At 47.1% G+C, this 14,360-nt stretch overlaps 2 protein-coding genes across 3 annotated transcripts in view; both read left to right on the top strand.

Annotated features, from left to right (window-relative positions):
* RTF2 (replication termination factor 2) overlaps positions 1-9,263 on the top strand; it is a 31,677-nt gene extending 22,414 nt beyond the window's left edge. Inside the window, exons 6-9 of one of the 2 annotated variants that reach the window (XM_033094718.1) lie at positions 5,140-5,253; positions 7,459-7,513; positions 7,625-7,720; positions 8,545-9,263. In XM_033094718.1, coding sequence (XP_032950609.1) covers positions 5,140-5,253; positions 7,459-7,513; positions 7,625-7,720; positions 8,545-8,726 — 447 coding nt within the window. In that variant the 3' untranslated portion in view covers positions 8,727-9,263. Of the gene's footprint in view, positions 1-5,139; positions 5,254-7,458; positions 7,514-7,624; positions 7,721-8,541 lie in introns of both variants that reach the window. The other variant, XM_033094717.1, reaches the window with a different exon arrangement.
* A 154-nt stretch (positions 9,264-9,417) lies between these two features.
* Positions 9,418-12,756, top strand: LOC117015883 (protein FAM209B). Its single transcript, XM_033094720.1, has 2 exons — positions 9,418-11,430; positions 12,352-12,756. The coding sequence occupies exons 1-2, from the start codon at positions 11,182-11,184 to the stop codon at positions 12,613-12,615; spliced, it is 513 nt and encodes a 170-aa protein (XP_032950611.1). The 5' UTR covers positions 9,418-11,181; the 3' UTR covers positions 12,616-12,756.
* The last annotated feature ends 1,604 nt before the right edge of the window (positions 12,757-14,360 follow it).

Raw genomic sequence — 14,360 nt, 5'->3', positions numbered from 1 at the left:
TCTTTTCAAGTACTGTCATTCCTTAATTTAAATTTCCTGGGCTTTATGTACTTTAATAATCTCTTAGTTTTCTCTATCTGCAGCCTTTGACAGGTAGCATCATTAAAATATGTATGTATAGTGTGCAGTAGAATTAAGTGGTTCCAAACAATGAATAATCTTTTCAGTAGAAATAATGACCAAAGGTAGTGCTTAAGGATGGTGTTTACATTTTTTTCCTTTTTATAATGCTAGAATCTACAATAACAGAAGTGATTATTTCCAGTTGTACTTCTCAGAATGGAATTGTATTACACTTTATGTTTTTGTCCAAGCATAAAATGCTTCCACGGGGTTGTTTCAAAACACATAAGTATCCTAATTATTAGAGCCAGTGAGTGTGTTTTTCTCCTTTTCTTGTTCTTTAGTCGTCTACAGTTCCCCCTCCCTGCCCCGCAACAAGCCTTCGCAGCCAGAAACAAAAGTCAGCAATATGGCTTGAGACTGTGGATTACTGCTAGAATACTCCATTTAAGGGCAGTCATTTAAACTCTGTTGTGATGGGATTTCGTGTGTTATAAAGGCTTTTCAGGGGGAATTGACAAGATCCCATAGAAACGAACTCTTTTTGCTGAATCTTTTATACTTTAAAAAATAATAATAATAATTCCCGCGAATAAATAGATAATGAGTAGGCATCTTTAAAGATGAATTTAAAATATTTTGCTTTATATTCCAGAACATTACTGCTTAACCAGATTAAACAATTTATCTCCATTTTCTGGACTGCAGATGGGACATATGACAGTGCCTACCTCTTAGGGCCACTGGGGACGGGGGACAGGGCCAGATGGATGCCAGCTTCCCACCGAGCCTGGCCCAGGGAGGTGCTCAGTGCTTGCGTGGGATTGGGGTTCCTTAGTGCTTGCCAGCCCCAGGGTAGTGGCACCCCCAGACCATGAACGCCGGGTGCTCTGTCCATGTACTTGTATGTTTGTCCTAAAAAAGTCACTATAGCCACAGCTGTGAAAATGGTGGTGTGTTATTTCTATTGGGCTCTGGGCTCAGAATGATGTCCAAAGCATCCTACAAGTTAACAGGTTTTTTCTAGAACTGTCTGAGCTTATTATTAGACTAATTTGAATTCAGAGACTGTCCAGCTGCCCAGTAAAACAGATGTCTTAATCACAACGTCCTGATTCCTAAAATGTGTATACGATTTTTCAGCCACTTTGATATGAAGAGGCAAACTTGATTTTCGGATGTCCACTCAAAAGAAGCACAAAAATAACATTTTTAGTATTGGCACCCAATGCGAACTAGGATTTGGATATGACCCTGAGCCTGAGTTAGTATCTCCCCTGTGAGCAATGAAGAAATAAATGGTGGCATTAAAATCGTAAACTCTAATTGGCCTCATACCTGAAAATATTCCACTTTTATTTTCTTCCAAAAAATGAGGACAATTTTTGAGAGAAAAAGATGCTGCTACACCTGCATTTTACAGTATTACTGGCATTCCAGTATTTCTACTTTAAAACCATAGAGGAGGCAAAGAAAAGCATTTTGTTGTAATAACAATACCTGTTCAGCCTGTGCCATTTGTGCCCTGTGCCAGGTATGAAGCACTTACCACGGGGTGTTTCTCATGCCCCTGGGGTGGGGGTCCCGGCTGTGCCCCATCCACGGGCTTTTCTCTCCATCAGTTGCTGCTGGTCTTGCGGTGGCTGCAGCTTAAATCACAGGAACGAAGTTGCTTGGCAAGTTTTGTTCCCCTCTCATCCCTGGAGGATTTTATGCTTGTTGATTCTGTAGATTGAAAACTAGTGCTGCTTTTGCGTCTCTGAGTGTTTCTTCAGGACCGGACCACCCCTTACAACACAGAATGAGACGGCAGCACCAAATGCTGGGCCACAGGATAACTCTCATATTCTGAAAGCCGAGTGAAGTCCTGGCCGTCATGGGTTGGATTCTTTAAAAGCTTGAAAAATAGGAGGCCATGTGTGCTTATCTGCCCCTTTTTCGTTGAAGGGATAAATACAAGTCACTTACCAATCTTGCAGGCTCCCTGAGTAGCATTGGGAGCAATCCGAGTGTGCCAGCATGGCTCTGCAGGGGACCTGACTCCCGGGAGGCAGATCAGTGTCCTCTGGAGCCCAGGGCGCCTGTGAGGTGAGTCCCTGCTCACCGTTACTGGGCCCTCCCCGCGTCAGTCTCCTCCGCGGACACGTCACTAACATCCTTCCCTGTCTGGCTGTGAAGCTTCCCTCACTTGCTGGCACTGCCTTTAGGCTTCCCACAGACACATTGATTAGGGGACTGAAGCCAGGAGACATCATTGCACACCAGGGAGACGTACCTGCCTCCCACGTATGTGCACACACCTGAGCTGGATGCTTAGTCGGAGGACAGATGTGCTTCACCTGCACCAGGTGACTCGAGACACATGACTCTGTGGCAGAACAGGTGTGCTGTTGCTACAGGGAGACTGCTTGATTGCCGGGAAGAATCGGGGGAAGGGCCAGTAGGAAACTGCTGAGGAGCACCAAGCTACGGTATCTACATTTGTGTCACAGACAAATGGAACAAGCTTAGGGGCTGTGGCCCTGCTGTGTGTGTGAGACATGCGTGCTGTGTATATACAGCAGCTGAATCCAGCCTTTCAGTGGGGAGACCCCGGATGCATTTGTGTGGAGATGTTCAGAGTCCAGGTGCTTGAGGAGCTACTTTTATCTGGTGACGATCAGGAAGGGGAAGACCCTTTCACACAGGGAAGGCCATGGCTGCCCTGCCAGCTCTGAAGTCCTGCTGCAGCTTGTCCCCGGCACCCCACCCCGAGGGTGCGTTTTAAACGTTGTCCTGCGGGTCCCACTGGGCAGTGATTGGTGCTGGACTTCACCTGGTACTTCCCATCCTTACTCAAAAGGAGGAAGACCCTCTAAGCCAAAAAGCAGTGGAAGAAAGAAACCAAGAAAATGGTGGTGTTACCTACATACCGTTTTGCATTTCCACAGCTCCAAGGAAAATGTAGAATAAAAGCCAGACGTACTGGAGAAACTATTGTAATAAATGGACAAAACGTTAATAGACTTAATGTGTCAACTTCTTATACAGACTAAAATTTTTAAAAAAATGAAAATCCTAATAAATGGACATGTAGCATATATATGTAATTTGTAAAAGAGGTAATATGAATGCAGGAGGAGGTTTGTTTCTTAAAGCCAAAAAAGAGCTGTCTCTGTGCCTTTCAGATTAGCAGTTGTTGTTTTTTTCCCTTCAAATTACGTGGTGTGATGGGTCCACTCACATGTTGTAAGAAGTCTAAAGCTCATGCGACCTTTTAGGGGAGCAATTTTGGCTTTAAAATTTCGTCCCTTTCATTCTGGTTTGAAATACTTCTCTAGGCTGTGTTGTCATTCATTCATTCAGCAGTTATTTACCAAGTGTCCACTGTGTTCCAGACCCTGGGCTGTGACCATGAAACATAAAAGACAAGGTCCCTCCCTCTTGGAGCTTCCATTGTGACGGAGAGGAAGCCCGGCTCTAAAAGTCAGCGCACAGACACGGGCTTGCATTCATCAGTATAAGTACTATACGCAGGAGACAGAGCAGGTTCCGTGGAAGACAGTACCACTTCTCGGGGGGACTGTGGGCCCGAGACGCATGCAGTCGTCTTTACAAGTACTGTTTGTAAGGACAGAGACCGAGAAACCACTGTTGCATTTGTATGTGATACAGATGTACAGTATCATAGTTTATTGCTCCTAATTCTACCACTCTTCCCTCAGCAGTTTCCTCCTGGCCCTGTTTTTAATACTTTTTTTTTTTAAATTAACATCCAGAGGTCCTATGAATATACAAATTCTAGTCTGCTTTTTCTTTTAACATGTGATAAACATTTTCTGTATTGTCAAAAACTAACTGTATACTCCTCCTTTTTTAAGAATGTGGTATGATCTATGTAACCATTTCCCCCATTTTTTTGAAATCTAAGTTACAAGTGATAAAAGGAAGCAAAATTTAAAATGAATATATGATTTCAGCAGTGCAGTAACAGTAGTACGTGGGAAATACATTTGCAGGAAAACATGGGTGTTTTTCACTTTGCATATGTGTTACTTTTATAAGCAGAGAGGGAGGGTCAGTCCCTTTGGGCCAGCTGTGCCTTCTCAGCAGCGCTGCCACCCCTTCTGAAGTGACCCTCTGCCTTTCAGTCCACGGAGAAGAGCCCCCGCCTGGCAGCAGGCAGTGTGACAGAAACCTGCCTCCTGCCCTGCTTTTGTTTGCCCTCAAAAGACGGGCCACTCCACCCAAGCTCCTGGGGTTAGGCAGAATCCTTCCAAGGTCAGGCGCACACCAAGAACAAGTGACAGGACCTGTGGCCAGTGGGAGGGTCATGTGTCCGGTCTCCAGGGAGCAGACCTCAGGTCCAGGCAGCTGAGGCTTTGAGGGTGTGAGTCTGCTTTTAATGGATCTTTTGAATTTTGGAGACAAAGCAAGATGTCTCTAGTTTTAATGTGAGAGGTTCCCGACTTTTTATTTTTAGTGGCTAATTCAACATTAAAAATACAACTCCAGACAAAACTGTATGCCGAACGGGGTCTGCGATCATATCTAGACGACTAAACATCTCGAGAAAGGAGACGGCTAACAAGATAGGAACGGGGTGGGGGGCAGCATGAGTGGTGGCAGGAAGCCAGGAGGGAGAGCAAACGGGAAAACGGGAGCAGACACCTGCCTCTGGGTTGTGTTTGTCCGAGGGCTGTTTACACCAGAGCCCCAGCGCCAAGCCCCACTGGCCTCGTCTGCCACCTGATTCTGTTCCTGCAGATTCTTCCTCATTCCCTCTCCCAGGACGACATCCCTGGGAGAAGGCTTTTGTAGGTCAAAGGAAAGTCTCTTCAGTCATGAAAGCTTACCAGACCCACCCTGGAAAAGGAGATGACTTTGACCCAAAGCAATGGGTTTTGGAGACAGAACCACAATAAGTAATAACCCAGCAAAGGCAGCAGACCCAGGAGCTGGCTAGGCCAACATGCCGGGGGGGACGACAGCAGCTTCCCAGGAGCTTGGGGGGCAGCAGTTGGGCTGAGAGTGAGGGTCCAAGGGTGCCTGCCCTCTGCGTGGTGACGAATCTGTCTCCTTTTTTTTGCTCTCCAGTGTGGGGCTGCCTTCCAGGACGACGATGTCATCGTGCTCAACGGCACCAAGGAGGACGTGGAAATGCTGAAGAGCAGGATGGAGGAGAGAAGGCTGAGAGCGAGGCTGGAAAAGGTAACGAACGGGTCCTTGTGTGTGTCCCTCACCTTCCTGGCGTCCTGGGCCAGTGTTCAGATTCTGCCCAGCCGCCTCCGCCTCCGTGCTCAGAGCCCATTGCAAACCACCAAGCTGCATTGCTGGCGGCTGCTTCCGGTTTACAACCCGGAAGGGCCTGGGCTCCAGAAGGTTCCAGTCCAGGCGAGGCCCCACGGGAATGGCGGTCAGCACGACTGCCGTGCTCTCACTGATTGCAAAGCATGCAGTCGGCCCTCTGTAGCCTCTGGTTTTCATCAGTGGATTCAACCAAAACATGGGTTAAAAATATTTGGGGGTGGGGAAGGAAATCCCAGAAAGTTTCAGAAAGCAAGCAAAACTTGAATTTGCCACCCGCCAAGCACTCTGCTGAATGTACACAAATGAAGTGACGTGTGGGCACACCTGCTGTAGTCTGTATGCAAATACAGGTCATGTGCAAACACGATGCCATTTTACGTAAGGGACTTAAGCACCCTTGGAGTTTGGTATCCGCGAGGGTTCTGGAACCACCCCCACCCCCTGCATATACTGTGAGACAACTGTACAGACTTGGTGTTCATAACTTGTAAGATAAAGGCAAAGGGGAGTCCCCATCACCCCAGCACAGGTTTGAGTGTCCCGGGGGTCACCTGGAGACCTGGGTGGCCCTGGGCACCTGCGTTTCCCACCCACTGCTGAGCATGCAGGCCCTCGGGCAGCACTTTGAGTAGCGAGGATATGTTTAAAGGGCCGAGCACAGATTTCAAAGTGAATCTATATAAGTGCGTTCATTCTAAGTTAGTTTTCTAAATTACTATGATTTTATCATCATATGAGCAGAAAAGAGAAAGCAAAAAGCTTGAGCTGTTTTTCACAAAGGACACTTACCAAAAAGGATATGACTGTTCTTCATTGATGAAGCTCAGTTTTTAAAAAGCACCAAAGGCAAAAATTGTGTTTTGAAGAAAGGTCCTGGAGACATTTGTGTGGTCACCGTTCACCGTCTGACTTTATTGAGTTGCCTCCTCTGTCCCAGGCTTCCTGCCAAGTTGTTCAAAGCCCAAGGGATCCAACGTGCCCCTCTCTGCAAAATACTCGCCAGAGCTTCTGGGAGTGCCTCCTAGATACTGCTACCAGGATACCAAAATATTTCCCAGATACACTCGCAGCTGGAAACAGGACTAGCATTTCGTCTAACTCCTACTGCTTGTGCTTTTCAAATAACAGTTATGAACGGAGAACTGAGAAATTAACTTTTTTTTTGAAGGCCAAGGTATTACTTACTTTCAGATTTGCATGTGTGAAATAACAGGCAGTTTTTGTCTCGTACAGGTGTTGCAAGTTCCATTGCATATATACATACATGCAAGAAGACATACATATATGAGAAGACATATATATATATATATGCCTCCTTGCCATGTTTTCCACGATGGGAGCCTTCTGAACTAATTAGGCTGTGTATCTGTGTATGTATAGCACCATCTTTTGGCTACTTAGGAAAATGGCACTTTTAAAGTAAATTCTCTGAACGTGGTCCTGTTTGTCCTTTCTGTGATAGACTCAGTTCTGACAGAGCTGTGTGGTTTTAGAGCGGTTAGTTTCATTTAAAAAATCTTTGCTGACCAATATGTTATGAGCGACAGAATTCTAGTGCCCCAAAATCTGACGAGTAGCCCAGAGTCTAAGGATTGGCTAACGTGTCTGTTAGTGTAAGCCTTAAATCCTTATAGTTAAATAAACAAATATCAAGGCAGTGTGACAACTTGGAAAAAGTCTTACTGCAATGGGCAAGATTCAGCCCGCGTGTATCCTGGTTGGACTCGATGTTCCCGCGTGTACTTTATGTTAGTCTTCATGTAACTGCTCTTTGTGGACAATGAATTGTCCCCATTAACCTTGACCATTATGACTGAAATCTGTCATCATCATTAAAAATTTTTGGAAATGTGATTTTGGAATATAAAACTTCAGCAGATCTCTACAGATATATTCATTCCTGTGTGAGGCAAAAGTGCATGGCTGGAAACCCAGGCAAAGCGTCAAGGTTTAGAATTAAGGGCCTGTCAAGGTCGTCTTCAGAACAAGCACCCGCCACCATGGAGGAACCGCATCTGCCTGTCAGTCGGCTTCTGGGAGGGCGGGGAACCGCTGACGTGAACTGAGGGCATCCGAGCACCTGCAACTTCCTCTGTTTTTTTACAGAAAGCAAAGAAACCCAAGGCGGCAGAGTCGGTATCCAAGCTGGATGTCAGTGAAGGTAAGACGCTAAGAGGGCCATGTTACAGCAAAGTAAGACTGTAGGGCTGTGGCCTAAGGAAGCTCGTGCTTTTGTTTTGATTTTGTTTGGCTCTCTTTGTTCTTTTTGCAGAATCCGCAGGACCATCAAAAATTAAGGCCGGGAAGCCTGAAGAAACCAGCCTTGATTCTAGAGAGAAGAAAATCACCCCAGCTTCCAAAAGTGCAGGTGGGTCCCCCTGAGACCACAGGGGCTGCTCAGGAAGCTGGTTATGTCCGCCATACTGGAATGAATTTGGAAACGCAGGCGTGTCCTGAGTCATGTCTCTAATTCATTGGTTGAGCTCTCTTGGGGGACTGACTAAGAGATAGTCACTGTACCCCAAAGCAGTAGTCCATCAGGGTTGCTGGCGTCTGGCTTTCCTGTCGTGTGTGCACGTGGTGCCCGGCTGGTGGACTGGGGCTCACGGGACTGAGCATGCTGTTCCCGACCCTTGAGGGCGGAGGTTTTGTGCCCCCACACATGGCACTCGGAGCCAGGCTTCCCCCACACCTGCCTCTTGGTCAGCTGGTCAGAGCCATATGGCGTATAGTCCAGAATTCAGTGCGTTCCTCCTGAAACTCATGAATTTTAACTCAAAAAAGAAAAAAAAGTATTTATTTCACAAAAAGGGAAGCACAGATTCATTAGGTAAAAGACCATGTAAGCTTGTGCTGTAAGTCGCATCAGCAGCGGCAAATGGGTTCCGGTGCCCGGTCTACCTGCAGCAGCCGCCTGGGGCCTCCGCTTCCACTCACCACCCCTCCCCCCCGGTCTCCCCCCCATCCCAGCAAGACCTGATTTGTGTCACGCACGGACCTGGGGCCAGTGTGAGCACATCACGAGTAGTGTTTTTAGGGAGTTGGTGATGAGATGGTGTATTTCCACCTTCATCCCAAAGGGAGGAAGGAAATCCCCGGGAGTGACACTTACCTTTTCCCTTTTGAGAATGTGGTATTTGGAATGACCTTTCATCCCAACCTTAAAGCGTCTGCTTTCCATTTTTCCAGCAGCCGCAGCAAATGGGAGCTCTTCTGGAAGAGTCGGGAAGCCTCCCTGTGGAGCCGCAAAGAGGTCCATTGCCGACAGCGAGGAGTCTGAGGCTTACAAGTCCCTCTTCACCACCCACAGCTCTGCCAAGCGCTCCAAGGAGGAGTCAGCCCACTGGGTCACCCACACGTCCTACTGCTTCTGAAGCCCCGGCACGCCGTCCCCACGCAGCCCGCTCAGACCCCGTGGGGCAGCTGGTGTGGGCGCTGGCTGTACCACGGAGTCCCTGCTAGGTCTCCCTTTGCACCGTGTCACACAGTTGTCCTCCACACCTCGGAGCCGGTGTGAGGCTCGGGGTTCCAGGAGAGGGCATGGTGGGCGCCTGCCCCTGTCACCCTGTCCCGCGGGCCCAGTGCTCGCTTCTACCTGTAGATGTACCTGGACCTTCCCATGGCCAGGGATGCCGTGTTGGCCACCTGTGCTTGAAATCATGAGATTCCTGACACCTCATGGGTGTGTGCTCGGCTCATTTTGACGAAAATTCTAATGGTATTGCTGCCAACAGTTACCGAAATAGAACTTAGGAAGGACGAGTTTCCAGTGCACTCTGCCCGCCGGGGGCATGTCTCCTCACCAGCTGAGGACGTAGGGGAGGTTTTCTTCTTTCATCATTTTCAAGATAGAAGAGATTGAGTTTGGCACCTTACGATTTGACACAAAAATAAAGCAAGTCTGCCGTTTCTCTCCTCTGTCTGTATTTTTGTTCTTCTGTCCTCTACTCATGTAAGAAAATACCATACCAAAGTAAGAAAATTAAGAAAATTTCAGCCGTTCCATTGCTAGCGACGGGAGTAACTCCAGGATGTTAGGTGAAGTCCACCCGGCAGTGTCCTCAGCATCCAAACTGCAGCATCTCAACACCCTTCTTCCCCTCAAGGTCACTTTCAAAATCTCAGCTTTCCCCCCTCCCCACCACGCTCTTCCTGCTTTGCCGCTGGTCCTCTTCTGGTGGGAAGTGCTTTCGATGTTTGAGTTCACTGTAAACCAAAAAACGTGATTCCATCAAGTACACATCAACATTTCCAAACTACGAAGCTTCCTGAGCACGTCTGTTGGGGGTCGAATTCGTAAATCAAGTCTGTCCCTTCCTGCGTCACACCATAACCACTAAATCTTAAAGCACCATGTGGGGTAGTGAAAATGCAGGGTACCTGCAGACCTGGGGTCACTGCACAATACTCTGCAGAAGCTCAGACTCTTCCCTCAAGAGCCATGTGAATCAGAGACGGGACAGGGTGGTGGTTTCTAGGATGAGCCCCTCCCGGTCACAGGGCACACCCTCCAGCCCGCAGCCATAGACAGCAGGCCAGCTGCTTCCAAAGGGCCCCTCGTAAGTAGTGAGGAGCAGCCCCTCAGGAGGAATGGACTGGAGTAACTGCGCGGCCCCCTGCAGGACGGCCCCCCACTCCTCTGCAGACAGCATGCTGTGTGTGGAGAGGGGCCATCGGTGCAGCACAGCTCAACCATCCGCCTCCTCTTCGGTTTCGAACAGCCTGGCAGAACTCTTGTGTCGCTGGCCAGAGCTCAGCAGTTTGAGGCGGTGCAGGGACCCAGGGGACCCTTAACAGAGTCAGCAGAAGGTTTTATTCCTCGGGGATACGTCTGTGAATCAGAAGGCCGCAGGGAACAAGTACAAGCCTTGTGCTTCGTGAACTGGGATTTCTTGTTCTGTGTCATCTTTAGAAGCTGACGGCTTCAAATACACGGGCCACTGAGCCCTAGTTATACTCCTGGCATTGGCCTCGGTTGTCTTCTCCGGGTCTTCACACACGTCTGGTGTCACCTTTCTCCCCGTATAATGCAGCCAACTCCTGACCATGCCTCAGACTCGGCCCCCATGTCTTCCTGCATGAGATAACCTAGAGTACTCTTCTTGTTCTCTGCTCTCAAAGCTCTCTGCTCTTACCACAGTTGTCACATGTTATACTCTTAATGAACCAGGGATTGTACACCCAGGTAAAGTCAGTAAGGGCGTGTGAGGCGACAGCGCTGGAGACGGTGGACACGATATGACCAGCTCGCTTCCTCTTTGGTTCCACGCAGAGTGGCCCTGTGTTCTGAGATCTTCCATATTTTCTAAAGGAGTCAGACATCTTGGTTTTTAACATGAAGTTCCCCCTCGCCAACAATTAAATAGTGTAAATAGTTATTTTTAGAAATGTAGACCAAGGAAAACATCACTGGCTCCTAATTTGTCGCCTCTAGTTTTACCTCTTTCCCACTCGGTTCTCGGCCCCACAGGGGCACATGCTACGTCTGCTCTGCTCGCCATGCCTTGGGGATTCAGCAAACGAAACGCAGCTAAATGAAGACGTCTGCCGATGAGTGCCAGGGGCGGACAGACGAGCGAGGACACAGCATTCCATCATCGCCTCCACTCTCCCATTGCCCGCCGGAAATGTCTCCAGGTCCCTTTACATCCTACTCCTGGGCGGCCACCCTGGGCTCATTATCCCCTACCCTGCTGGCATCACAATGACCAGACCTTCTGGCTTGGGGCCTCTGTGACATCACCGATGGCCCGGCCCTAAGTACCCAGTATCCAGGTACGAGGCAAACAGACCCACCATGAGCAACTTCCTCTCCCGTCGCTGCTCACCATGCTGACGCCGAAATGGTTTTTGTTCCTGCTTCTGTGCCTCTCTTGCGGCTATGCCCTCATGTTTTCTTCTCTGAGGGACAAAGGCAAAGACCCCCAGGGAAATGTGCCTTGCGGAGGGCACTTTCGGAGTAGGCAGAACCTACCGGAGCATGGCCACGGCTGGCTTGGGAGCAAGTGGCTCTGGGTGGTTTTTGTTTTTATGGTTTACGTGATACTAAAGTTTCGGGGAGATAGTGAGAAGAGTAAGGTAAGGATGGTAAGGATAGATCCTTTTTGTTTTGGGGGTTTTGGGGAGTTTTTTTTACACATTTAATGTCGTCTCAGAAATCTCAGACTTGGAGAAACAGATATTCTAGTTATTACCGGCAGGACCATTATAAGGAATTAGGGTGCCTCCTGGTCCTGAGAAATGCTGCCAGATTCCTTTCCTGATGTGTCCTTAGGGAAAGACAGTAGTCCCCAAATGCACGGAGGGTTGAGACTAACAGTTGGAGACCACATTCTATTTCCTGGGTGAATAAAACCTTGGCTTGATATCTATCCTGTTAAATGAATTTTCTCAACTTGAGGATAGATTCAAGAACTTGGCATGTTTGGGATCAAAATTACTCAAGGAGCCAGATTTCCTGCCCCTAACATTTGATCTGCTGCAAGTTGCTGAAGTGAATGGAGATGTATCATTAAACCAAGTAAAGCAAAAGGCCTGTCGTAAAAGGAGAGAGCTGTGAAGAGGTAACAGCTAGTCCCTAAAGTGGCTAAACACATCCAGAAGGGGAAAGGGAGAGAAATATGGCAGTAAGTTCTCTCCTAGACAGAACCCACACTTTACGATACTGAGTGGAGCAGTGGTTGGCAAACCTTTTCTGTAGAGGGTCAGGGAGTAGATATTTTTCAGCTTTGCAGCCCATCAGGTCTCTGATGCAACAATGCTGCCATTTTAGTATGAAAGCAGCCCCAGACAGTATGCAAAAGAATGTGCATGGCTGTGTTCCAATAAAACTTTATTTACAAAAACAGACGGTGGGCCAGGTTGGGCCATACTTTGTCAATCCCAGGACTAGAGCAAAGCTAGGACCATCTTCTCTTAAGTGAGCTCAACTGTCTTGGCGCTGCGGCCAAACCCAGAAAGTCAACTGTTATTCACCCCATGTATCTTTCCCGACAGGAGCAGAACCCTCCTCCTGGCCTTCGAAGCTGTTCATTTTGCCCTCCCCTAAAGAAAAATCAGAATGCTTCCTCCAACAAAGACAATACATTCAACACCCTAACCCAACTCGAGATGGACCTGGTGAAATTTGTGTCCAAGGTGCGGAATCTGAAAGTCGCCATGACAACCAGCAGTAAGCCCAAGCCTCAGCACCTAGAGATACCTGCAGACCCACAAAATAGTGTTACAATATATGAAATATGGGGTGAAGAAGAATACGAATGAATGCATTTGTGTGTTGAAGTAGGAGAGAAAAAGTTGAGTGTTGACGAACCATACACAAACTATTAAAACTATTCTGAAGAAAAAGAAATGTCGAATTTCAGGTTTTTTCCCCCTCTTTTGTTAAAGTTGAGAAAATAAATGTGAGATCCGTAACCGTAGCAGTTATTGTCTTGTTTTTGCCTTTCTCACTTCCTCTAGACTTGCAGGTGGTGAGAAGAGTATGGACGGTGCCATACGGGCATGGGTGTCATTCCTGGCCTTGGTGCCATGGCCCCTGTAGGAAATTTGGGATAAGATGTTGATACCATTTTCATAGTAGCTATCTTTATAGGAGGTATTTGTGCAAAAGATGGGACTGATTTTTAACTTTATGATTCATTCCATTATAAAGGACTGCTTTAAAGGTGCTAAATGATTGGATTAGGAGGGTGTGTGTGTGTGTGTGTGTGATGGTGAATTCTAGAATCATTTGATTTTCTTAACACCAGCAAAGTCTTCCTATTCATTCCATCCCATGCGTTAACTTTTTCTTCTGCCAAATTAGCAGTTACATCTGTCTAACTGGATTAAGGAAAATGGAGAATCAATTCATATTTTCAGTGTAATTTGGATATGGATGAGCTAACCAGAGGCTCCCCAGGTAGTTGAGATGAGTGTTCTCTGTAACGCTTATTAAAAATGTGGATATGTTGGCGTGCTAACACGGCTAATGGAAACTGTGCTTAGTCCAGCCTATTAAATTAGCTTACTGACCCCTAATGTAGGCCGTCCTTATACTTTTATAGACGTGCAGGTGCAGGCCTGAAGAGAGAAGTTAGCTGTGGAAGAGCATGGAAATTCCCTTATTTCCACTTCAGTCCAAATGAACTGTGCCTGCCTGAATCTCCATCATCTCCCTTGCCAGCTACAAAAAAAATTAAGTCCCTTTGTTTGAGCAAAGTCTTCAGGCGTCTGTCCCACGTGGATGTGGGAGTGAGACCTCATATGAAAGCTGCCCACCTCCTCCCCTTGTGTCAACGTTACTCTACCTTTGAAAAGTGGTCCCTGAACACTTTACTTTTAGTCTTAACTTCAACTTACAGGATAAGAAAAAGTGGAAAAAGCTGAGATAACTCCTTTGTGCCTTCCTTGTTCTTTCTGAGTGTTTTCAAGCAGATGGGACTATGTGAGTTATTTTCACAGCACCCTCTGAAGAAATTCAGAGGGTGCTGTGAAAATATGGGATAGATTTTAGATTAGAATGGAAACCATCTAAGAGACCAGCGTTCACCAAACCATGGCTCACGGGCCAAACCCATCCCGCTACCAGTTTTTGTATGGCCCATGAGCTAAGAATGGCTTTTATATTTTTAAATGGTTGAAAAGAATCTCACACGATGAATAATATTTCATGACATGAAAATTACATGAAATTCAAATCTGAGGGCTCATAAATATTTATTTCACACAAGCCACTCCCATCATTTACATATTGTCTGTGGCTGCTTTTGTGCTCAGCGGCAGGGCTGAATTATCGCACAGAAAAACCGTGTGGCCCACAAAGCTAAAAATATTTACTAACCAGCGCTTTACAGGAAAAGTTTGCCCAAACCTCATTTGTGCTAATCTCATTTGTTGTGTTAACAACTAGGGAAAATAGTCAGCTGTAATCTTCACAAACATCCTATATTTGTCTAATAGGCAACAGTCTAATTTCATAAATCATATTTTTTTGTAGTTCCCTGTAGGTCACTAGCAACCAAAGA

Source organism: Rhinolophus ferrumequinum, chromosome 23, assembly GCF_004115265.2.
Source record: "Rhinolophus ferrumequinum isolate MPI-CBG mRhiFer1 chromosome 23, mRhiFer1_v1.p, whole genome shotgun sequence".
NCBI lineage: Eukaryota > Metazoa > Chordata > Mammalia > Chiroptera > Rhinolophidae > Rhinolophus > Rhinolophus ferrumequinum.
Note: the sequence above shows the minus strand (reverse complement) of the source record. Positions and strands in the feature narration are given on the sequence as shown.

Bases quoted from the DNA above. Each gene is read 5' to 3' on its own strand.
- LOC117015883 (XM_033094720.1), top strand. From the start codon at position 11,182: ATGCTGACGCCGAAATGGTTTTTGTTCCTGCTTCTGTGCCTCTCTTGC. The intron at 11,431-12,351 runs GTAAGGATGGTA...TCCCGACAGGAG, and splicing joins GAGATAGTGAGAAGAGTAAG to CAGAACCCTCCTCCTGGCCT.